At 41.9% G+C, this 24,433-nt stretch overlaps 2 protein-coding genes across 2 annotated transcripts in view; both read left to right on the forward strand.

The window, feature by feature from the left end:
- LOC127945044 (sterile alpha motif domain-containing protein 10) overlaps window positions 1–24,433 on the forward strand; it is an 80,003-nt gene that overhangs the window by 20,501 nt on the left and 35,069 nt on the right. The window contains exon 2 of the mRNA XM_052541559.1: window positions 12,638–12,816. Coding sequence (XP_052397519.1) covers window positions 12,638–12,816 — 179 coding nt within the window. The remainder of the gene's footprint in view (window positions 1–12,637; window positions 12,817–24,433) is intronic.
- LOC127945043 (putative SCAN domain-containing protein SCAND2P) lies at window positions 18,372–23,386 on the forward strand. The gene is made up of 2 exons (XM_052541558.1): window positions 18,372–19,870; window positions 23,170–23,386. Exons 1-2 carry the CDS (start codon window positions 18,749–18,751, stop codon window positions 23,170–23,172), a joined length of 1,125 nt encoding a protein of 374 aa, XP_052397518.1. The 5' UTR covers window positions 18,372–18,748; the 3' UTR covers window positions 23,173–23,386.

Consider the following 24,433-nt stretch of genomic DNA (forward strand, 5'->3'; position numbering starts at 1 on the left):
TCAGCGCCACCAAGTGTCAGAGAGTGGATTTACAGAGAGTTACATTTACATTCAGCCTGCTGTAAATTTGACCGGATGGTGAAAAACAAGCTTATGTGGATTCTACACATTTAAACAATTCAGATAAGTTATCTACAATTATTTATGGAGCAGATAATATACATATAATCATTTATTAATCAATTATTATTTTGACTTAACCATTTTTTCTTTATTTAAAGGCTGAAAGGTGAGGTTTACCATGAAACCTTTTCAAAGCTTTATTTGAACATTTCAAACACGTTATTAGATAAACAGTCATCGGTAGGAATGTTACTGCTTTAGTGTTTAAGCAAACAAAAAAAGTAATTAATTTTATTTGTTCTTTATTGATTTTAAATATAAAAATGAGTGAAATGATTTAAGTGTCAGTACTTTTTGAACCTTCACTTTAAGTGTCAGTACTTTTTGAACTGGTCACTAATCATTATAAGAAATGTTCATACTGTTTCATCTCTAATTCCTTTCTTTTCATTGGTTCATTCTATCCTTTCTTTCTATTTTAGTTTTTTTTTTTTTGGTTCCCTGTTTCTTTCTTTCTTACATTCATTAATGTCTTTGTTTCATCATTGATTAGTTTTATTCCTCCATTTTGTTCAATTCTACTTACTTTCTTTCCATTTATTGGTTCATTCTTTCCATCCTTTCTTCATTAGTTTTTTTGGTGCTCCCATCCTTCCTTTTGTTCATTCATGTACTGAAGGTTGTCAGTCTCTCTCTGCTCTGAATAATCAGTTTTACAGTTACAATGTCACATATTGGATAAATATGTTAAACATGAAAGATAAATAACAGAATTAAACATTTAAATAATCACATACATTAGCATGATAGCTTTGACTGCTCTAATGCATACATAAAAATGGCATTTTTTTCAAATATGTGGGTAAATCTGCTTTTTCTTAATAACTATTGGTTGGATGGTTTACGATAATGAATTTTGTAGTGTTTGTCCCAGAGGAACATTTTATTTCTCTCAGTAGACCTAATTTAGCTGTCAGTTACAGTACAGACCAAAAGTTTGGACACACTTCTCATTCAAAGAGTTTTCTTTATTTTCATGATTATGAAAAGTGTAGATTCACACTGAAGGCATCAATGGCTATTTGACCAAGAAGGAGAGTGATGGGGTGCTGCGCCAGATGACCTGGCCTCCACAGTCACCAGACCTGAACCCAATCGAGATGGTTTAGGGGTGAACTGGACCACAGACAGAAGGCAAAAGGGCCAACAAGTGCTAAGCATCTCTCGGGGAACTCCTTCAAGACTGTTGGAAGACCATTTCAGGTGACTAGCTCTTGAAGCTCATCAAGAGAATGACAAGAGTGTGCAAAGCAGTAATCAAAGCAAAAAGTGGCTACTTTGAAGAACCTACAATTTTCAGTTGTTTCACTCTTTTTTGTTATGTATATAATTCCATATATAATTCCACATGTGTTAATTCATAGTTTTGATGCCTTCAGTGTTACTCTACAATTTTCATAGTCATGAAAATAAAGAAAACTCTTTGAATGAGAAGGTGTGTCCAAACTTTTGGTCTGTACTGTATTTCATAATACTGTACTTTTCACATGTGTCCTTCATATCAAATATTTCTCATAAAATTCCTTTAGGGAGTAATACAAATAGATATGAATGAGAGTAAGACAGTTATAAAAATAATTTGGGTAAAGCTCAGATAACTGGGTCTTGAAAGACTTTGATGTGTAAACTTTCTTTGACTTTGGATTACAGACATTTATGCCATATCTCTCTCAATGTTGGGATCTTGTGTTTGTGTGTGCAATTTATTTTGGAGCAACTGCATCTGTTACTTAGTAATGTAGCTAATATTAAAGGGAAAAATACTGCTCTAAATGTATTCACTCTCAGGCCATCCAGAATATATTATGAGTTTGTTCATCAGAACAGATTTGTATAAATGTAGCGTTGCATCACTTGTTCAACAGTGGCTCCTCTGCAGTGAATGGGTGCCGTCAGAATCAGAGTCCAAACTGCTGATCCACACAGTTAATCCTAACTAATCACAGTTAATTATATCAAAAAATAATTGGAAATCACGAGTTTAAAGCATTTAATTCACACGGATCGACTGTCACACAGAGAACATGCAGGTCACATGCACACTTCACAAGATCTCACAGCTGGATTCTATTAAGTTTGCAAGGTTTGTTATATAAAATGTTCATTAGTCATTCAAAGATTTGTTTAAATGAAATAGAGGCATTAATTCATCCCACTTGAAAAAAAAAACAAAAAAAAAACAGATTTAGTATTCATCGAAATGAATTAAAACAGTGAAATGCAAACTCTATGACGCAAACCTGCAATAATAATAAAAACTGTTCTGCTTCATTTTTATTTTTTTATTGCTGAAGTGTGTTGAACCTTCTTCTCCTGCGTTCTGCTGTACAGACGTGAATTTACTTTCCCTTTAGCCTGAGGTTTATTTAATACACTTTTTGGTGTGAAAGGGCTTTTACAATTGCTATAATTAGAACTTCTTATATTAAAAACAATCAACCCCTTCTCATATTTAAAAAGTAACTCAAAAGTAACGTAACGCATTACTTTCCATAAAAAAGTAACAAAGTAATGTAATTAGTTACTTTTTTAGGGAGTAACGCAATATTGTAATGCATTACTTTCTTCTTTAAATAAATCACTCATATAAAGTATTGGTCAGATGGTCCCCTCATAATCGTGTTAAATAATCATGATTACAGTTTTGACCAAAATAATTGTGATTAAAATTTTTGCTATAATCGAGCAGCCCTACCCTTTCTTATAGCTTTGAAAACTCAGATTCATTCTAGTGAACCGGTTCATCTTAAATGGTGCTGTTTCTCATATGTAGCATTGAGTCAGCAGATGATTGTTGTAAATTAACATTTTAAAAAGATTCACATTTTGGGTCTTTTTAATGTTTAGCTCATTAATATAAGACTTTAACTATAATGTCAAGTTATATAAATTAGTGATTATTCTAGTTAGTTGTGTATTCACCTTAATTGTGATTAATGTAGTTGAGACTGATATCTTTATGTCTTTTCTTTGCCTTAACATCTAGCTGAATAAATATCTGTTTCTCAGCATGGAATATTTATTTTCCTTGCTATTAACCAGCTTCTGTAGGAATGTTGTTTTTGGTCAGATAATCAATGTCGCAGTGAATAATCCTTTCCTGTGTTGTTTGTTTTCCTCGTTTAACGAGGTTTCTTTCTGTTTGACGGAGACCGTCTCAGACTTGTCTTTCCAGCAGGAGATCTGTTATTCTCAATGCCTCTCCTCTGTCAGTCTTCCTCCATTCTGGGTTTATTTGCTGGCTGTCGAAGCGATCTGATCTGCAGCAGACTGACTGTTTCATAGATCTGACAGATTCATAAATCTAAATAGACATCTGTGGCTTTTTTTAGCCATGCCGGTCATGAATGTGACAAACTAAACAACCCTCAAGTGGACTGTATGTGTCATGTTTGGCCTGTGTGTGGTTTGAGTTGAACTTTAATGTATAATTCTTCTAGCACTTCAGTTTAACTTCAAATGTAGGATTATTAAAATAATTCTTTGATTATACTCATTCATCGTGCTCTTTGTTTTGAACAACCTACTCGTGACAGAATAGCAGACCCTAAAAGTGAGTAAATTGTTGGCTGCATTTATCTTTTAGTTGTTTTTTTCTTTTTCCTCTCATCCTCGGATATCCCAGCCATTTGCCTAGAGTACGGGACCATTCGCTGAAGGACCATACCAGGGACTTTATAGATTTGGTGTGCCTTACACACTTCCCGGGACCGCTGGCTAAGCATATTCTTCATCACCAGCCTGAGCGAGCAGTGTAAGGCCCACCTGCCAACGAACGCCCCCAAGGAGGATTTTGCCGCTTTTGCGTAGTGGGTGCTGGAGATTAACAGATCACAATTTACTGTCTGCCCTACTGAAATATGAACATGAGCCCTGTATCTCATGTGTGTCCGCTGATTCCGTCCATCTCTGAATCTCCTGTGTCTCCGCTGATTCTGTTCAGCTCTGAATCTCTTGTGTCTCCGCTGATTCTGTCCAGCTCTGAATCTCCTGTGTGTCCGCTGGTTCCGTCCAGCTCTGAATCTCCTGTGTCTCCTGTGATTCCGTCCAGCCCTGAATCTCATGTGTCTCAGCTGATTCCGTCCAGCTCTGAATCTCCTGTGTCTCCTGTGATTCAGTTCAGCCCTGTATCTCATGTGTCTCTGCTGGTTTCATCCAGCCCTGAATCTCATGTGTGTCCACTGATTCCGTCCAGCTCTGAATCTCCTGTGTCTCCGCTGATTCGGTCCAGCTCTGAATCTCCTGTGTCTCCGCTGATTCCGTCCAGCTCTGAATCTCCTGTGTCTCCGCTGGTTCCGTCCAGCTCTTAATCTCCTGTGTCTCCGCTGATTCCGTCCAGCTCTGAATCTCCAGTGTCTCCGCTGATTCCATCCAGCTCTGAAACTCATGTGTCTCCGCTGATTCTGTTCAGCTCTGAATCTCTTGTGTCTCCGCTGATTCTGTCCAGCTCTGAATCTCCTGTGTCTCCGCTGGTTCGGTCCAGCTCTGAATCTCCTGTGTCTCCGCTGATTCCGTCCAGCTCTGAATCTTCTGTGTGTCCGCTGGTTTGGTCCAGCTCTGAATCTCCTGTGTCTCCGCTGGTTCCGTCCAGCTCTGAATCTCCTGTGTCTCCGCTGATTCTGTTCAGCTCTGAATCTCCTGTGTCTCCGCTGGTTCGGTCCAGCTCTGAATCTCATGTGTCTCCGCTGATTCCGTCCAGCTCTGAATCTCCTGTGTCTCCGCTGATTCCGTCCAGCTCTGAATCTCCTGTGTGTCCGCTGGTTTGGTCCAGCTCTGAATCTCCTGTGTCTCCGCTGGTTCCGTCCAGCTCTGAATCTCCTGTGTCTCCGCTGATTCTGTTCAGCTCTGAATCTCCTGTGTTTCCGCTGATTCTGTCCAGCTCTGAATCTCCTGTGTCTCCGCTGGTTCCCTCCAGCTCTGAATCTCCAGTGTCTCCGCTGATTCCATCCAGCTCTGAAACTCATGTGTCTCCGCTGATTCTGTTCAGCTCTGAATCTCTTGTGTCTCCGCTGATTCTGTCCAGCTCTGAATCTCCTGTGTCTCCGCTGGTTCGGTCCAGCTCTGAATCTCCTGTGTCTCCGCTGATTCCGTCCAGCTCTGAATCTCCTGTGTGTCCGCTGGTTTGGTCCAGCTCTGAATCTCCTGTGTCTCCGCTGGTTCCGTCCAGCTCTGAATCTCCTGTGTCTCCGCTGATTCTGTTCAGCTCTGAATCTCCTGTGTCTCCGCTGGTTCGGTCCAGCTCTGAATCTCATGTGTCTCCGCTGATTCCGTCCAGCTCTGAATCTCCTGTGTCTCCGCTGATTCCGTCCAGCTCTGAATCTCCTGTGTGTCCGCTGGTTTGGTCCAGCTCTGAATCTCCTGTGTCTCCGCTGGTTCCGTCCAGCTCTGAATCTCCTGTGTCTCCGCTGATTCTGTTCAGCTCTGAATCTCCTGTGTCTCCGCTGGTTCGGTCCAGCTCTGAATCTCATGTGTCTCCGCTGATTCCGTCCAGCTCTGAATCTCCTGTGTCTCCTGTGATTCCGTCCAGCTCTGAATCTCCTGTGTCTCCGCTGATTCCGTCCAGCTCTGAATCTCATGTGTCTCCGCTGATTCCGTCCAGCTCTGAATCTCATGTGTCTCCCCTGATTCCGTCCAGCTCTGAATCTCCAGTGTCTCCGCTGGTTCCGTCCAGCTCTGAAACTCATGTGTCTCCGCTGGTTCTGTCCAGCTCTGAATCTCATGTGTCTCCCCTGATTCCGTCCAGCTCTGAATCTCCAGTGTATCCGCTGGTTCCCTCCAGCTCTGAATCTCTTGTGTCTCCGCTGGTTCCCTCCAGCTCTGAATCTCCTGTGTCTCCGCTGATTCTGTCCAGCTCTGAATCTCTTGTGTCTCCGCTGATTCCGTCCAGCTCTGAATCTCTTGTGTCTCCGCTGATTCTGTCCAGCCCTGAATCTCATGTGTCTCTGCTAGTTCCCTCCAGCTCTGAATCTCCTGTGTCTCCTGTGATTCCATCCAGCTCTGAATCTCCTGTGTCTCCTGTGATTCCGTCCAGCCCTGAATCTCATGTGTCTCTGCTGATTCCGTCCAGCTCTGAATCTCCTGTGTTTCCGCTGATTCCGTCCAGCTCTGAATCTCCAGTGTCTCTGCTGGTTCCCTCCAGCTCTGAATCTCCTGTGTCTCCGCTGATTCTGTCCAGCTCTGAATCTCTTGTGTCTCCGCTGGTTTCCTCCAGCTCTGAATCTCTTGTGTCTCCGCTGATTCTGTCCAGCCCTGAATCTCATGTGTCTCTGCTAGTTCCCTCCAGCTCTGAATCTCCTGTGTCTCCTGTGATTCCATCCAGCCCTGAATCTCATGTGTCTCTGCTGGTTTCGTCCAGCCCTGAATCTCATGTGTGTCCGCTGATTCCGTCCAGCTCTGAATCTCCTGTGTCTCCTGTGATTCAGTTCAGCCCTGTATCTCTTGTGTCTCTGCTGGTTTCGTCCAGCCCTGAATCTCATGTGTCTCCGCTGATTCCGCCCAGCTCTGAATCTCCTGTGTTTCCGCTGATTCCGTCCAGCTCTGAATCTCCTGTTTCGCCACTGATTCCGTCCAGCTCTGAATCTCCTGTGTGTCTGCTGGTTATGCCCAAGTGTTCCTTCCCAGCCTCCCTCTTCCAACTCCTCTTAAACCATCCAGTTCATTAGCTAAATCACAGCTAGTGCCTGCCTGTCCCTTTGGCTCTGCCTAGGTCAGTCGTTGACCATCTGCTGCCTCGAGACTCCACTCCTCTGGCTTCACCTTGTCACTCCATCCCTCTGACTCTGTCTGGCTCCTCCTACCCTCCGGCTCCACCTCCATCCTCAGTCACTCCGGCACTGCCGCAGTCTTCTGGAGCCCCGCCACTGCTTTGGTCGCCCCTGCCTTCTGCTCCGCCTTGGCCCTCCGGATCCTTGGTGTCACCCTGGCTCTACGTCTGCTCCATCCTCACGGCTCCCCATCAGCTCCTACTTCACCAGAGTCATCTCCGTCAGTCGGTCCCCTGCTATTATTAGGCCCATCTCCACCATGTTTCCTCCAGCCATCGACTCGACCATGGGCTGCCAACCTGGCTGGCCTATGGATCTCCTACTGCTCCTGGTTCCTCCCTCCATCTACTCCGCCCTATGAACTATGCCAATTTCCCATTGCCTGCCCCTTGCCTCCTGAACCCCCACCCTCCCTCCTCTGTTGGACTATTTTTTGTCTGTTCCGGGAGTGGGTGATCTGTCACATGTATGATCTGTTTTGGTTTAGTTTTCTGTGTTACTGTTCTCCTGCCTTGTTTGTTTCCATGTTTTTTTATTTAATTAGCTCCACACCTGTTTCAGTTCTCCCAATTAAGTTTATATTACTTAAGTCTGTGTTCCCTTATGTTCCTTTTTCTGCTATCATTTGGATTTGTGTTTGGTTGTGTCTATGTCTTTGATTATACTCCTTCATGCACTATGTTATGCACAACCTACTCGTGACAGTGAAACATTTTTAATTTTATATATATATATATATATATATATATATATATATATATATATATATATATTGCTTTCAAATAAATGCTGTTCTATGGATCCAAGAATCCTGAAAACAGACTGGAATAATGGCTGCTGAAAATTCAGCTTTGCCATTATAAAAATAAATGACAAAATATTCAAACATTATTCCATATATTTTTAATAAATGTATATTCAAACATTTACAAATACTACACACCCCAAACTTCTAAAAGGTAGTATAAGTTTTATGTATTTGTAATATAACAAGCAGTACTAAATTTTTTTTTCCAAATTTCATAATTCCTAGGTTTTTTTTTCATACCACTTGTATATTTCATGGCTTTAATGACTGTATTATTATTATAAAATGTTAAATAGTAATAATAAAGTATTAATTTATACTCCCAATGATCATGTTAAATAGTAATAGAAAGAGTAGGTGTGTACAGGCTTTTAACTGGTAGTGTTTATGCAGAAAATATGATTATGCTTGTGTGATTTATAATGTTTTCATATATTTTTATTCCACGCATGTGTTTGTTTTAGTTTTCTGCTTGGTACTTCAGGAAGTAAGTGGCATTTACAAATGGGGAAGGTAATGCAAGTGCTTTAGATGCCAACTTGGTTGACAGGTGAAGGAGTCTTGGAGCCTCTGGGAAAGTTTAGTAGTGTAGTACTTTCTTTAGGAAGGAATGAGTTTTTCCAAAAGTGCTGCAGTAATCTACCATGGGCTTTAACTTGGTATGACCTTCCCACAAGCCATATCAAACCGCAGGGTAATTACTTGCTAATGACTGTTAACAAAAAACAAGAAAATGTCAAAGAAGTTTGGAAACTTTCATGATTAATCTTTTTCTGCTGTGGCAGGAGAAGATCTAAGCCATTCCATCAATCACATCAGGCAGGAGAGTGACTCTTTCTTCAGGGTTGATAGCATTTGTCATTGGATCTCTCTCTCTTTGCATTAACTTAGCTGCCCTTGCCTTTCCCTCTCTTTGTCTTCTGTTACATGTATCTAAGCAGTTTATTGCTTGCATCAGCACTCAAAGAGCTTTGTACATCTCCATCCCAGAATATGTAATGGAAATATTCAGACTTTTGTCCACATTTGACCTCTGCTGTCTGCCTCTTCCCCTCTCCTGATGGTGGTGTTGAGACTGCCCTTTGTCTTCACAACGAGGGACTGAAGATAATTCTGGCCAAGGTCACATTCTGAAGCCCAGTGAGGGTCAGAAGTCATCTCACTAGCCAATATTACACCTGACTGTCTTCACCAGTGTACCATTATCTAAACTGTCATTTAAAGCCAAAAAGGCACAGCATTATGGTATTAAAATCAGCAGTTGCTCAGAGAGTGCCTCATCTGACTTTCTTTTTTTGATCACCATTTGCCAAAATCAACAATATAGTCTTTGTATCAAGACAAAATGTTCTGATATTTATATATTTATAATTTATTTACTTTAGGGCTGTCAGTTGATTAAATTTTTTTATCCACTTACATGATGTGGCGATTAATTCGTCGCAAATTAAAGTTGGCTGTGAAAATACCCCCAAAAGATAATTTAAAGCAATTATTCTGTTAAATGAGAAAAATATCAAGCTTTAGATGCTTTAGAAAAAAAAATATTTGATTCAACAACAAAGTGTATAACACTTAAACCTTTAAGCTATAACAGCCTAACATAAATTATGTTACATTGAAGAAGTATTTTGGAAAACATCTCCGTATTTTAGCTTGTTTACCAACATTCTTCTTTCTTCTAGTTACTAACATTCTTCTTTATTTTCTTTCATGTTCCATAAAAGGAAGAAAATGATACAGGTTTGAAATGACATCAGAGTGAGTAAATGATGACAGAATTATTCCTTTTGGGTGAATGATTACCTAATTTAATTATTATTATTATTATTTATTTATTTTTATTTTTATGAAATTACACTTTAAAGAAGAAACTAAAATTGACAGTAGGTGGTGGTAAATGTTTCTGCTGTGACTTTATAGATAATATAAAATATAGCACAATATTAGCTTCTTTTTTACAGAACAGTTGTATAAGATCAAATTTACGCTCATGCTATTTGGGACAAAAACAAAACTTGTGTAATAGTGCTGCTTTTGTGATGTCGCTTATCATATGATATAAATATGAGACAAAAAGTCAGACAGGGGCAGTTTTTGCACCAATATCTTACATTTTAAGGGTAAACAACAGCATTTTATATGTTACATTATGCAGTGAGTCGTTGCCCTGCATCATGTTTGTCAACAGTCAACTCTATGAAATGTTAGATGACATACAGGTCTAAGGCTGGACGTTAATTGTGTTAAAATATTTTCCATTTGCTATTTTTCCATGATTTATTTGCTAAATTAACATGGTAAAATGACAGCCCTAATTAACGTTTATTATTCTGGTCATCAAATGTGAATGGTGAAGAGTTTGTTATTGTTTAGGATTTTTCAGTGACATCAGTATGCCAGTAGGTGGCGACAAGTGAGTCGGTATGAGTCAGTGAATCAATCACTGAAAGCAGTACATTCAAAAACAGGAATGTATCATCATTTGGGGTTGAAACTAAATTCTGAATGGCACACTAGCACGTTATTACTATTTCCACCATAGAAAGAAATAGTAAAAATGGTAAGAGGAGTATGCTATTAAATATTTCAGAATTTTAGCGCTTGTGTCCGAAATCACCCCCTGTGCACTATCTAATTGCTGTTTCAGCTGTTTGTAGTGGTAACTGAAACCATAGTGTACATTATAAAGTGCACTCAATCAATCCCATAATGCACCTCAGAGTCAACTCAACAACTAGCCACTAAAGAAATCATACACTGTGAATGATGCACCAATTGAATTTCCATGTCTTGCCCTCAGTTTCTGAATTAATTCACTCATTTTCATTTACTCGTTCAGTGGACTGTTTTAGTGGACTAAAGTAAGGGATATTGATTAAGGATATAGAGGGGTTATATATCCACATTATCCAGTGTTTGTTCATGACTGAGTCATTGAATCATTATTTTAACCAATTCATTCATTTGTATTCAATGCATCAATTCGGAAATAGAATTAGTCAGAAATAGTAGGTCATTGGTTTTTTGCCTGCTAGTAGGGAAGTAGGCATATTCAGACACAGCCAATGTCTCCTTGATGTGAAGTGGAAATGTGTGTTCTCTGAATCTGACTGAAATGCTGACACATAGTAATTTGGACAGATGGGTAGATCCAGCAGGATATCCAGAGAAAATATCATTCTGAGCCGCATCCCCCTGTGGATGACTGACAGATTGCTGTACAGACTTTAACCACACCCCTTTCTTTGAGTGATGGGATGTGTTTCGTATCCATCTCAGTGTGTCGAGAGCTCTAATTTTTGCCTCCCCATGGATTTGATTGGCAGTAATAGGACTGCAGCTTTCGTTTCCTGTCCGCCCAGAAGAGAAAGAACAGTCAGGAAACCAGACACAGGAAACGCATCACTGAACCCTGACAAACTGCTCCATGATCCACACTTTTCCCATCACCCCATGATTACACTATGAACTTGACCTGCCCTTTGGGATAGTTTTGATAGGTGGAAACACTTTTGTTTTAGCGGTCAGCATCTCCAAGCCGGTTTTCCCACAGTTTCCATTTTCCCACAGTCGCTTTCATAATACTTCAGTTAACATAGAGCTAGCGGCGACTGCAGAACAGTTTGAAACACAATGGATATTAGCTCTTCACACAATGAGACTCTATACAAAGAGCTTTGAGACCCGCTTAACCAGTCTAACAAAACTTTTTTCAAGCCATGTAGGGCTATCTCAGTGCTTATGGGGTTTTTGTGAATGCCCATTAATGCATTATTTACAGTCTTTCCTTACTTTTGATCTCTCACTCTCAATCCCTCTTTCTCTTTCTCACTGACTTGCAGTCTTGTTTTTTTAATCTCTTGCATTCTGATATGTGCTGGTATCATCTTTTACCCTTCATTAAATATTTTGTACTTGCCGAGTGCTCTCCGTAGCACTAATCACATTAGTTATGCTGGAAAAAGGCCTTACATAAGAAAGCCAGCTGGGAGAGGTAGATACACAGAAAGAGAGGGATAGCCAGGGGTAGGAGAAGGTTAGAGAAAGGAAAAGAAAGACCAATGTCCTTTTATAAGCACGTCTGTAGTTTTTTTTATTTGCATTTGGGTGTTTGGTTAAAGCAGCGGAGGACTGCAAACGGTAGAAAGGGAAAAGTGAGAGATTTGAATATGTTCGAGATTTAAGCTTTATAATAGAATAACATTTCTGTTAAGTAATTAAAGATTATGTTTAGGACCATTAAAGTAAGCATGAAATGACCATTCACACTATTTATTTTGTAAATACATGTAGGCATAATAGATCTTATAGTTAATTATTCATCTATGTATATGTGTTCAGTATTTTTCTTTTTAGCTCAATATTTAATCAAAGTGTCAACAATACCCATCACTACTTATTCTTCATCACAAATTTACAATTTTTGCATTGTCACATTATTTTGATGACAAGAAAGCACATTTTTTCACAATGCATTTTTATTTGTTTTACAATAAATTAATTTGGCTTAGTAAATAAAATAGTGTACAAAGTGTTTGGCACTTTGAAAAGCAGCTTTTATAAGCGGTTTATAAAATAATGTTTATTAAATAATAATAAAAAAAGGGTTTTAGATTGTCTTTAAATCCATTTTTACTCACAAATTGCAAGTAAATTTCACAAATAATTACAAAGTTACACATTGAAATAAACATGAAATTTTGAATCTGTTTAATTTACAATTTTGAACATATTTTACACTATTTGCTTATACATTGCTATATTTGCTAATATAAGCAGTATATTTGACCTTCTATTTCCAGTGTCATTATTTGATATTAAACCTTAAATTATAGAATGCAAAAAAAAAAAAAAATTGAAACAATGACAATGATCCTGTGTAACATGCTGTGATGTAGACACTATAGTCTCAACATCTCTGTTTGTCTGTCCTCCACAGCTGCGTCCAGCTTCAGCTTCTGTCGGGCTGCGCTGGAGCACACGGTCTCAGCAGAGGAGCTCAACTATCAGCTGCCACGCAGGGCCGGGGGCAACCTGACCTGGCATGAAGGACGTGGCCAGAGGGTGACGAGGAGGACCGTCAAACTGCTGCAGCAGCCCGGCACAGAAGATATACAGGTACACAATCACACTAACCATAGGCAGGGGCGGACTTGGTGATATGTGGGCCCTGACCATATTTCAGGTATGGGGCCCCAAAACAATAACTAAGCATGATGCATAATCCTAATTTTGCTCACTCACAGTTAATAGTGACATGACATTCAGCTAAGTACGGTGACCCATACTCAGAATTCATGCTCTGCATTTAACCCATCCAAAGTGCACACACACAGCAGTGAACACACACAGCAGTGAACACACACAAGGAGCAGTGGGCAGATATTTATTCTGCGGAGCCCAGGGAGCAGTTGGGGGTTCAGTGCCTTTCTCAAGGGCACCTCAGTCGTGGTATTGTCAGCCCGAGACTCGAACCCACAACCTTAGGGTTAGGAGTCAAAGTCTTTAACCACTAGGCCAAGACTTCCCCACAATAAGCCAGTTGCTGTTCTAAAGCCACATTAGGCTTATTTTTTTCAGATCACAAAAGAAGACATTATACTCAATAATAATACATTATTACTCAATAATAATATTATTGTTATTATCATTATTGTTATTCAGTAACTAAACTGACAACCATTCAGAAAATTGCTAACATTTACCAGTGGACTCTTTTTGCCAAAGTATGAATTAATTATTATTACTGTATATATTAGAAGATTACAATAACAACATTTATATAATTAAAACAACAATAATTCTGTAAAATTTATTATTTTTATGATTATTATTATTAGTAGTAGTGTAGTTATAATAATAATAATAATAATTATTATTATTATTCAGTAACCGAACTGATTTAGAAAATTGCTAAAAATGTTGTTTTGTTGAGGTCTTTGTTTGCCAAATTTGAATTCATTATTATTATTATATAACATAAAATTAAAATAATTTTATAAACTGACAACCATTCAGGAAATGAATGGTTATGTGAGAGCTGCGAGAGTGTTAATAGTCACTGCGCGAAATTGTTTTTGCAGTTTGACTGGTGTGAGCAGACCTTGACTTTCATAAGCACATGTGTTTAATATTATCCAGGATTTCTTTTTCATCCATCATAAAATATGTATGCCTTTCCTTCCCAGCTCTGAAGGTCATGTAGAGGTTTACTTGTTTACAACATTGGCTCTGTGATATTTCATGTGTTCAGCAGCACTTCTCCTCTGAGCTATCCGTCAGTGCTACCTTTGTCTTCCTTTATCACTGCACACTCAAACTGTCATAACAGGCTCATAATCCACCTGTCGTGATGAGGAAAAAGCCCCTCTGATGTCTGGATGTTACAGCGTCCCATTATTTGAGCTATTACCAGACTCAGGCTAAGCTCAAGCTGAAGTCTCTCATAATACGCATGTTTTTTTCTGTTAGTAGACTCAAATGAGAGGCGTAGATGAAATTAATTATTCCCTCTTTGTATGCATCAACCTTGAAGGCCATAATTACTTTATAATAAAATATTTAACTACCAGGTTTAATTAGCGTGTTCTTTACACTCTATCTGTTTTGTTCTGAATAATTGATTTGAATGGTTTGAATTGAAAAAATATCCTTTTGTAATGTGTCACCCTAAAACAAAGGTTTAGCAGAGTGGCTGTCAGTAGCGTGTGATTTATTTATTTTTATATGTTGAACATCTTTGTTCTGCTTGACAGTGAACTGAAGGAGATGTTCGCGTATGTAAATGCAGCCGCTCTGGTGTTGTGAGGATCACTTTAAATAGAACAGATTTTAAGCCTTTCTCAGGATTGGCTCAGATGAGCTTGGTATTGCATGAGGGATGCTGGATATGTGTGTGTGTGTGTGTGTGTGTGTGAATGGGAGAAGATCACTGGAGTGTATTCAAACACATAAGGTCATAGCCAGCTGTTGAAATTCAAGGTTATGGCAACTAGAATAAAGAGCAAACTTTAAACTGGGTTCTCAGCGCTTGAATTACAAATTGTGGGAGTCTTTCAGATTGTGTCTTGATTGCACTTGGCAGAAGCTGTGGGTAGAGTCCAGTTAGAGCGACAAAACGATGTCCTTTGCGAGATGTCATGCTGTGGCTTATTCTAACAAGGGTTATCTTATGGGGCCAGTCCTGGCATGAAAATTTGTTTTGCCGATGGGATTTGTGTTAAAGATAACATTAATTTACTGCTTTTGGCTGGAGATTGGTGAGGGTATGATTAGGGATAAATGTTTGTCATTTCAAGGTGAGCAAAAGTGTCAGATTGCTTTTGGCAAGATTGTCAAGGATGGAAATAATTAGGACGACCATGACCATGACTACTGAACTATGTACGAGAATGGTTTCACAAGCAGTTTATTCATTTACCCACAATATGTTCATGTTTATTCATTTTGCATTTCATTAAGGTGTACAACACATTCTTCAAAAGTTATTCCAAAATGTATTGCAGGGTGGCTTGTAAGAAGAAGACTGAGGATTTAGTAAAAAGAGTACTGTATCTTATCAATGCTCTAAAAAATGCTGTGTCAGCTTTGTGTAAAATATAGACTAACTCAACCTTTGGGTTAAAAATGTAATTAAAACATTTAACCCAACAGTTGAGTTAGTCTATATTTGACCCAAAGTTGGGTTGAAATAACCTAGCTTTTTTTGTCAAAAGCTCATCTATATCGGCTATCCCAGGGGCGATTCTAGGATTTTCATTTTAGAGCGACTTTGCTCCCAATGAGGGTATAATATATACAGGTGTATCTCAATACATTAGAAGGTCATGGAAAAGTTAATTTATTTCAGTAATTCATCTAAAATTTTAAAACTCGTATATTAAATAAAATGCACACGGACTGAAGTAGTTTTAGTATTTGGTTCTTTTAATTGAGATGATTTTGGCTCACATTTATTAAAACACCACCAATTCATTATCTCAACAAATTAGAATACTTCATAAGACCAATAAAAAAAAAATAAAAAAAAACCTTTTTAGTGATTTGTTGGCCTTCTGGAAAGTATTTTCATTTACTGTACATGTACTCAATACTTGGTAGGGACTCGTTATGCTTTAATTACTGCCTCAATTCGGCGTGGCATGGAGGTGATCATTTTGTGGCACTGCTGAGGTGGGCTGGATGCCCAGGTTTCTTTGACTGTGGCCTGTTTGGTCTGTTGTTTCTAATCTTCCTCTTGACAATACCTTATAGATTCTCCATGGGGTTCAGGTCTGGTGAGTTCGCTGGCCAGTCACGCACACCAACAACATGGTCATTTAACCAACTTTTGGTGCTTTGGGCAGTGTGGGCAGGTGCCAAATCCTGCTGGAAAATTAAATCAGCATCTTCAAAAAGCTGGTCAGCAGAAGGAAGCATGAAGTGCTCCAAGATTTCTTGGTAAATGGGTGCAGTGACTTTGGTTTTCAAGAAACACCATGGACCAACACCAGTAGATGACATTGCACCCCAAATCATCACAGACTATGGAAACTTAACACTGGACCTCAAGCAACTTGGGCTATGAGCTTCTCCACCCTTCCTCCAGACTCTAGGAGCTTGGTTTCCAAATGAAATACAAAACTTGCTCTCATCTGAAAAGAAGACTTTGGACCACTGGGCAACAATCCAGTTCTTCTTCTCCTTAGCCCAGGTAAGATGCCTCTGACATTGTCAGTGGTTCAGGAGTGGCTTAACAAGAGGAATATAACAACTGTAGCCAAATTCCTTGACAAGTCTGTATACCTTGATCACAGCCTTGCTTGACAAGCCTCATAAGGCTGCAGTTCTCTTGGTTGGTTGTGCAACCACACTTTTCCCTTCCACTCAACTTCCTGTTAACATGCTTGGATACAGCACTCTGTGAACAGCAAGCTTCTTTGGCAATGAATGTTTGTGGCTTACCCTCCATGTGAAGAGTGTCAATGATTGTCTTCTGGACAACTGTCAGATCAGCATTCTTCCCCATGATTGTGTAGCCCAGTGAACCAAAATGAAGGACCATTTTGAAGGCTCAGGATACCTTTGCAGGTGTTTTGAGTTGATTAGCTATTGGCATGTCACCATATTCTAATTTGTTGAGATTTGAATTGGTGGGTTACTGTTAAAAGTGAGCCAAAATCATCACAATTAAAAGAACCAAAGACTTAAACTACTTCAGTCTGTGTGCACTGAATTTAATTTAATAAACTTTTCCACAACATTCTAATTTATTGAGATGAACCTGTATAGCTAAATGTATATACCAAAAAGTCCAATATTCCACTGTATTGCATAGATAGGATTAACATATATGCCAAATACAAGTCTTCATGATCTCTCTCTCTCTCTCTCACACACACACACACACACATACACACCTGTTTATTGTACACGCTACTATTTGTATTTTTAGACCTCTTTCCTTAGCTCAAGTATGCAAACCTCTTTGCCACATGCACTGGAAAATTTGATCAAATGAATATGGCAACACGATCATTTTATAGAGTATGCATTTATACTGTATGTGGTTAATTTTCATTGAAGACAAAACACCTGTGTGATCGCAGTAAAAACTTAAGCTACAGTAGATGGAGTTCCTATTGATATTTTGTAAACTGTGTTTATAACAAAGAACAAAATGAACTGTTTTGTATTATATTTTATATTATTACAATCTATCTTTAATCACAAACCTTATCCTCAGGGATGGATTATGTCTTGGAAAGGCCCCGGGGCCATTTATCTCCAAGGCCCCCCACGACACAATACCATTTTTTTACCTTTCTTTCCCTTAGCTACGCATTCACAGTAATTGAAAGTGGAAGTTAAAATCATGAATATTCAAACTGTTATCACTCCACGTCAAATGCATGCAATACCCCTTTGCTAAAAAAGCACATTGTACAGGGTTTACAGAATCAATAGGGTTTACAGTGTAGGAGTTATAAACTTTTCAGATATTTTTCTCTCGTCTAAGCTACAACGAATAGCCTATCAATGCTTCAAATTGAGGCGTATGAAAATTGTTTTAAATTGAACATTTTCGTATCTGTAGACCCCCTGAGTTTGGATTGAATGGCCATTAGCGACAGAGAGTTGAAATGTTCTTGGCACATTCTTGTTCTCAGTTTATTTTGCAACTCAAGACATTTTAGACAATGAGTGCTCTCCCTCGCAACTCGTAACTGGCAGTATTAGAAAAAGTCTTAATGCAATGTACACGTTTGGAAAAGTTGATTGTAAATTCAGATAAATCATTTGTGTTGTTAATGAACAAGCGCTCACTGATTCTGAAGACGATCTGAGTGACGATGAAAGCGGCATAATAAGACTGTATAATATCCCTAATCAACAACTGAGCGAAGATGACGACGAGGAAGAATGTATTGGACTGGCGTCAGACGAGTTGGACCGTAAGATATCAGAGGCTATATCGATAGTAACATTTGATGGGGATAAAGACAGAGAAATGGGGAAAATCCGTAACAATTAGAGACAAACAGACGCACTGTGCAAACTTCGGATCTGCAAGAATACTTTTCTGTTTCTTATGGGGTGAGTTTTCATAAACATTAAAGTTTGTCATTTTGTGTTCATTCTAAGAACACTGTGGCGAGGGGGGCGTGGTTTAGCGGAATCCGCAACGTGAGAGAGACGGAGGGAGCAGAGCGAGGCGTAAGTAGGTCAAATGCAATTAACGAACACGTGTGTTTGATTGCAGTAATTGGCGTGGAGAGACCGGATATAAGCCGAGTCACCGCAGAGAGAAGGAGAGAGAGACACGCTGGGACCTCGTTCTGCACTAGGGAAGCTACAACAGTGCTTTAAAGTTATTGAAGTTATTGACCGTGTTTAAGCAATCGTTTGCTGTCTACGCCCAGAGGGCATCGTGTTTTTCTTATTTTGTATTACTGAATAAACGAGTGTCCCAGCAACAAGCCGACCCCTGCCTTTTTCCTTCCTATTGAGACTGTGTTGAACCTTGTTACAGTGGTGCCGAAACCCGGGAAGGAAGAAGAGCATCGCCGCCATGCAATCTCCGTCAGGTACGCCATTTGCGGACATCATCCAGTCGCTCGCCGGTCTTCATCAGGAACAACATCAACACATGCTGGCGATCAAGGAGGAGCAGGACAAACGCTTTGAGGCGCTCCTCCGGGCCCAGCATGAAGACCGCGAGCTATTCCGGAGCTGGGTAGACCGGGAGGCCCGGGCCACCCCTTCGTTTAAAGACCAGACATCTCCTCTGCCGCTCAACAAGATGGGGCCTCAGGATGACCCGGAGGCCTTCCTGGACCTGTTTGAAAAATCGGCAGAGGCTCGAGGGTGGCCCCCTGCGGACTGGCCCCTGCGGCTCATTCCCCTGCTGTCCGGGGAAGCGCAGGTGGCCGCTCACCAACTGCCAGTCCAAAACCTCCTGGCCTACCAGGACCTCAAGCGTGCCATCCTCCAGCGGGTCGGTCGGACTCCGGAGCAACATCGCCAGAGGTTCAGGACTCTAACCCTGGAAGAGTCTGGCCGGCCCTTCGTGATGGCACAGCAGCTCCGGGATTCCTGCCGCAAGTGGTTGATGGCCGACAGTAGCGACGTCGAGGACGTGATCGATCGTGTGGTACTGGAGCAGTTCGTGGCCAAGCTGCCAAGGAAGACAGCGCAGTGGGTCCAGTGCCACCGCCCGACGTCGCTGAACCAGGCCATCCAGCTGGCGGAAGACCAAATGGTGGCGTGTCCAGGGGTCGGCGACCCCTTACCATCTGCTTCTCTCTCTCCTTCTCTCTCCTCCCCTCCCCTCTCTCTCCCTAAATCTGTCCCTCTCCCCAGGTCCCGTGGGGGGCTTCCGTCGAAGCTAGCCCCGAGGTGGAGGACGAATTACGGGGCTGAGTCACCAGCAGGTCCCAGGGCTCCTCCCAGGGGTGGGACCTCGCCCATGGGATCCGTTCCCCAGGCCCCGGCCTCTCCGCTCTCTCCTCGCCAATCGCTTGACCTACTTCCTGCCGCCAGGGTGGCGGTAAAGTCTGGGCCGGCCTGTTGGCGTTGCGGGGACCCAGGGCATTTTATCGATAGGTGTCCGGTGATGGAAGTGGGGACGTTGATCCGGGTCCCCGACGCGCCAAAGGCTGCCCTCGATCAGGCTGGCTTATACCAAATACCAGTGAGTATCAGGGGGGGTACATATCAGGCTTTGGTGGATTCGGGATGTAACCAATCCTCCATCCATCAAAGCCTGATTCATCCGAAGGCATTGGATAATAGCCGCATGGTTAGGGTTCGGTGTGTACACGGGGAAGTGGTGAATTACCCTATTTTGCCTGTGGATATTAAATTTAGGGGAGGAAAACATAGAGTAGAGGTGGCCGTTAATCCGCACCTCAGGCATCCGATAATTTTGGGTACGAATTGGCCCGCGTTTAATGAATTATTGGGGTATTTATGTTCGGATGGCTCTTGGGGGAAACAAGGGAGGGATGGAGTAGCGGTTGCGCAGGTGGGAGAGGCTGAACCGGAACCACCGGAACCTGTTGCAGGGGAACCGAGTGCTCCCGAGCGGAACATCCTCCCGGAGCGCGATGATTTTCCCCTGGAACAGTCCCGCGATGAGACGCTAAAAAATGCTTTTGACCAGGTTCGCTCGATCGACGGACAGCTTCTCCTCCCTGACCAACCACTCTCTTATCCTTACTTTTCAATTTTAAAAGATAGGTTGTATCGGGTGACCCAAGACGCCCAGACAAAGCAAGATACAACCCAGTTGTTGATACCTAAAAGCCGCCGGGAAATGCTTTTCCAGGCGGCTCATTGTAATCCAATGGCCGGGCATTTAGGGCAAGCGGCTACACTAAACCGTCTCATGGCCCGCTTCTTCTGGCCGGGCATTCACGAGAATGTGCGCAGATGGTGCGCGGCTTGTCGTGAATGTCAGCTGGTGAATCCACCGGCCACCCCAAAAGCACCATTGTGCCCCCTTCCATTAATGCAGGTCCCCTTCGAACGAATTGGCATGGACCTCATCGGGCCATTAGAGCGGTCAGCACGAGGACACCGCTTTGCATTAGTTCTGGTGGACTATGCAACGCGATATCCTGAGGCAGTGCCTCTCCGCTCTATTTCCGCGAAGAGTGTGGCGAGTGCACTGTTTCAATTAATCTCCCGGGTGGGGATCCCAAAGGAGATCCTCACCAATCAGGGCACGGCGTTTATGTCACGTACTATTCGCGAGCTTTATGAATTATTGGGCATTAGATCGATTCGAACAAGCGTCTATCACCCACAAACAGACGGGCTGGTCGAGCGATTTAATCGCACATTAAAATCCATGATTCGTAAGTTCGTTCAGGAAGACGCCAAAAATTGGGATAGGTGGCTAGAACCCCTCTTGTTCGCTGTACGGGAGGTCCCGCAAGCCTCCACGGGGTTTTCCCCCTTCGAGCTTCTTTATGGGCGCCAGCCCCGCGGGGTCCTTGACGTCCTTAAAGAAACTTGGGAGGACGGACCTTCTGCTAGTAAAAACGAAATTCAATATGTCATGGACCTGAGAACAAAACTCCACACGTTGGGGCGGCTATCCATGGAGAATTTGTTGCAGGCTCAAGACAAACAGAGTCGGTTGTACAACAGGGGGGCTAGGCTACGTCAATTTGCACCGGGAGATAAAGTGCTTGTATTACTCCCTACCTCTAGTTCAAAGTTACTCGCGAAGTGGCAAGGACCCTTTGAGGTCACACGGCGGGTTGGGGATCTTAACTATGAGGTAGCTCGAACGGATAGGGGCGGGGCACATCAAATATACCACCTCAACCTATTAAAAAAATGGTCTGAGGCGGAATCAGTGTTGCTGGCGACGGTAGTGAGTGGGGAGGAGGATCTCGGTCCAGAAGCGAGTTCAAAATCCCAATCTCTCCCTCTGGCCCCTGGAGGAGACCACCTCTCACCATCGCAGCTCACTGATATCAAGTCCATTCAAGCAGCCTTTGCTGATGTGTTCTCGCCCCTGCCTGGTCGAACGGATCTCATTCAGCACCATGTTGAGACCGAGCCGGGCGTGGTAGTTCGCAGCCGGCCGTATAGATTACCTGAACATAAAAAAAAGGTGGTTCAAGGGGAGTTAGAGGCAATGCTAGAGATGGGAGTAATAGAAGAATCCAACAGTGACTGGGCGAGCCCGATCGTCTTAGTACCTAAAACAGACGGCTCCGTGCGGTTCTGTGTGGATTATAGAAAGGTGAATGCTGTGTCAAAATTTGACGCATATCCAATGCCCCGGGTGGACGAATTGCTTGATCGGCTAGGCTCGGCTCGCTTTTACTCGACGCTGGACTTAACTAAAGGTTATTGGCAGATCCCCTTGTCTCCCATGACCAAAGAAAAAACAGCTTTCACCACGCCGTTCGGGTTACACCAATTTGTCACTCTTCCGTTCGGGCTATTCGGGGCTCCAGCCACGTTTCAAAATTCTCCGTCCGCATGCTGCATATGCCGCCGCCTACCTGGATGACATCATCATCTACAGTGGGGATTGGCAGCGACATATGCAGCATTTGCGAGCGGTCCTGAAGACGCTGAGGAGGGCTGGGCTCACGGCTAATCCGAGCAAGTGTGCAATTGGGCGGGTGGAAGTAAGATATCTGGGTTTCCACTTGGGTCATGGACAGGTGCGTCCCCAAATTGATAAGACGGCAGCAGTTGCAACTTGTCCAAGGCCTAAGACCAAAAAGGAGGTTAGACAGTTCCTGGGGCTGGCAGGGTATTATAGAAGGTTTGTACCTAATTTTTCGGATACTGCTAGCCCGCTGACTGATTTAACTAAAAAGGAGGCACCAGATACAGTCCAGTGGACGGAGCAGTGCCAGCAGGCTTTCACCCAGTTAAAAGCTGCCCTGTGTGGCGGACCGCTCCTGAATGCACCTAACTTTTCTCTCCCCTTTATCTTGCAGACAGACGCGTCGAACAGAGGGTTGGGCGCAGTCCTGTCCCAGGAGGTGGAGGGGGAAGAACGGCCGGTGCTGTACATCAGTCGGAAGCTCTCTAAGAGAGAGACGATGTACAGCACCATAGAAAAAGAATGTCTAGCGATCAGGTGGGCTGTTCTTACCCTCCGTTATTACCTCCTGGGGCGGGAGTTCACCCTCTGTTCGGACCACGCTCCTCTGCAGTGGCTCCACCGCATGAAAGATACCAACGCGCGGATCACCCGGTGGTATCTAGCTTTACAACCGTTTAAATTTCAGGTGATCCACAGGCCGGGTGTACAGATGGCTGTGGCTGACTTCCTCTCCAGGAGGGGGGGGGGAGGAGGCTGCAGGCCGGACGGCTCCCCGGCCTGAGTCGGGCGGTGGGGGTATGTGGCGAGGGGGGCGTGGTTTAGCGGAATCCACAACGGGAGAGAGACGGAGGGAGCAGAGCGAGGCGTAAGTAGGTCAAATGCAATTAACGAACACGTGTGTTTGATTGCAGTAATTGGCGTGGAGAGACCGGATATAAGCCGAGTCACCGCAGAGAGAAGGAGAGAGAGACACGCTGGGACCTCGTTCTGCACTAGGGAAGCTACAACAGTGCTTTAAAGTTATTGAAGTTATTGACCGTGTTTAAGCAATCGTTTGCTGTCTACGCCCAGAGGGCATCGTGTTTTTCTTATTTTGTATTACTGAATAAACGAGTGTCCCAGCAACAAGCCGACCCCTGCCTTCTTCCTTCCTATTGAGACTGTGTTGAACCTTGTTACAAACACATACACGTTATCTCATCTTTAGTCCATGTTTAGACCTTCCCATATCTACCTATTGTTATAAGCTAGCTCATCGGTTATCACAGAATCCTGTTAAAAAAGTCCTAATGCTACACAATGAAATCAATTCACCAAGTTTATGTAGAAAACCAGCAAATAACACCAGCAAATAACAAATAAAATTAGCATCAATATGTACTTTTTGTTTACATAAACATTAAAATAATAACATTAAAAATAATGGCCACATTTTAAAGATTAAAGATTTTTTATAAAAAGATAAAACTCACATATTTCAGCCTCTAAATCATTTTTATAAAAGTCAAAAAAGATAAATTACTGACATTTACAATGCACATTCTCCTTTATTATTAATAGTATGCGGTCCGATTTTTCCCGTTGTGTCTATCGTTGCTATGCAGGGGGTATGGCTTATCTAAATGAGATGTAAATGAGCCCCATTGTCACTCGCAGCAGTGAGAACTGCACAATCTTCAGAGGCTATTTTCTGCTTTTTGAGCTTTTTTGAGTGCCTACCTTCAAATGGCCACAACTTCTCCAAATATTATCAGATTTCCATGTGTTACACATCGTTGGAAAGCTTGGAGACTACATTTCAGAATCTGTGAATAACTCAAAATGCCCCAGAACCGACTTGTGTCCCTATTTTCCGTGATTGGTCACATATATATATATTAGGGGTGTAACGGTTCACAAAATTCACGGTTCGGTTCAATACGATACACTGGTGTCACGGTTCGGTTCGGTAAATTTTCTTGATTTTTTTTTTAAATGTTTTATTTATTAAAACTATGTTTTTTTTTTTTTTTTACTTTGAACTGATGGAGCTATTCTTTACCCATCTTCTATGGTGTTTTCTTAGCAGCATACTGTATAAAACAAAAACAGCTCCTTATTAAAAAAAATACATAAATTAAAATGTTATATTGTTGTAGTAGTTATGAACAAATACAAAGATGTAACTTTTTACAT

The sequence above is a fragment of the Carassius gibelio genome, chromosome A23 (assembly GCF_023724105.1).
Source record: "Carassius gibelio isolate Cgi1373 ecotype wild population from Czech Republic chromosome A23, carGib1.2-hapl.c, whole genome shotgun sequence".
Classification (NCBI taxonomy): Eukaryota; Metazoa; Chordata; class Actinopteri; order Cypriniformes; family Cyprinidae; genus Carassius; species Carassius gibelio.

Bases quoted from the DNA above. Each gene is read 5' to 3' on its own strand.
- LOC127945043 (XM_052541558.1), top strand. From the start codon at position 18,749: ATGCAATCTCCGTCAGGTACGCCATTTGCGGACATCATCCAGTCGCTC.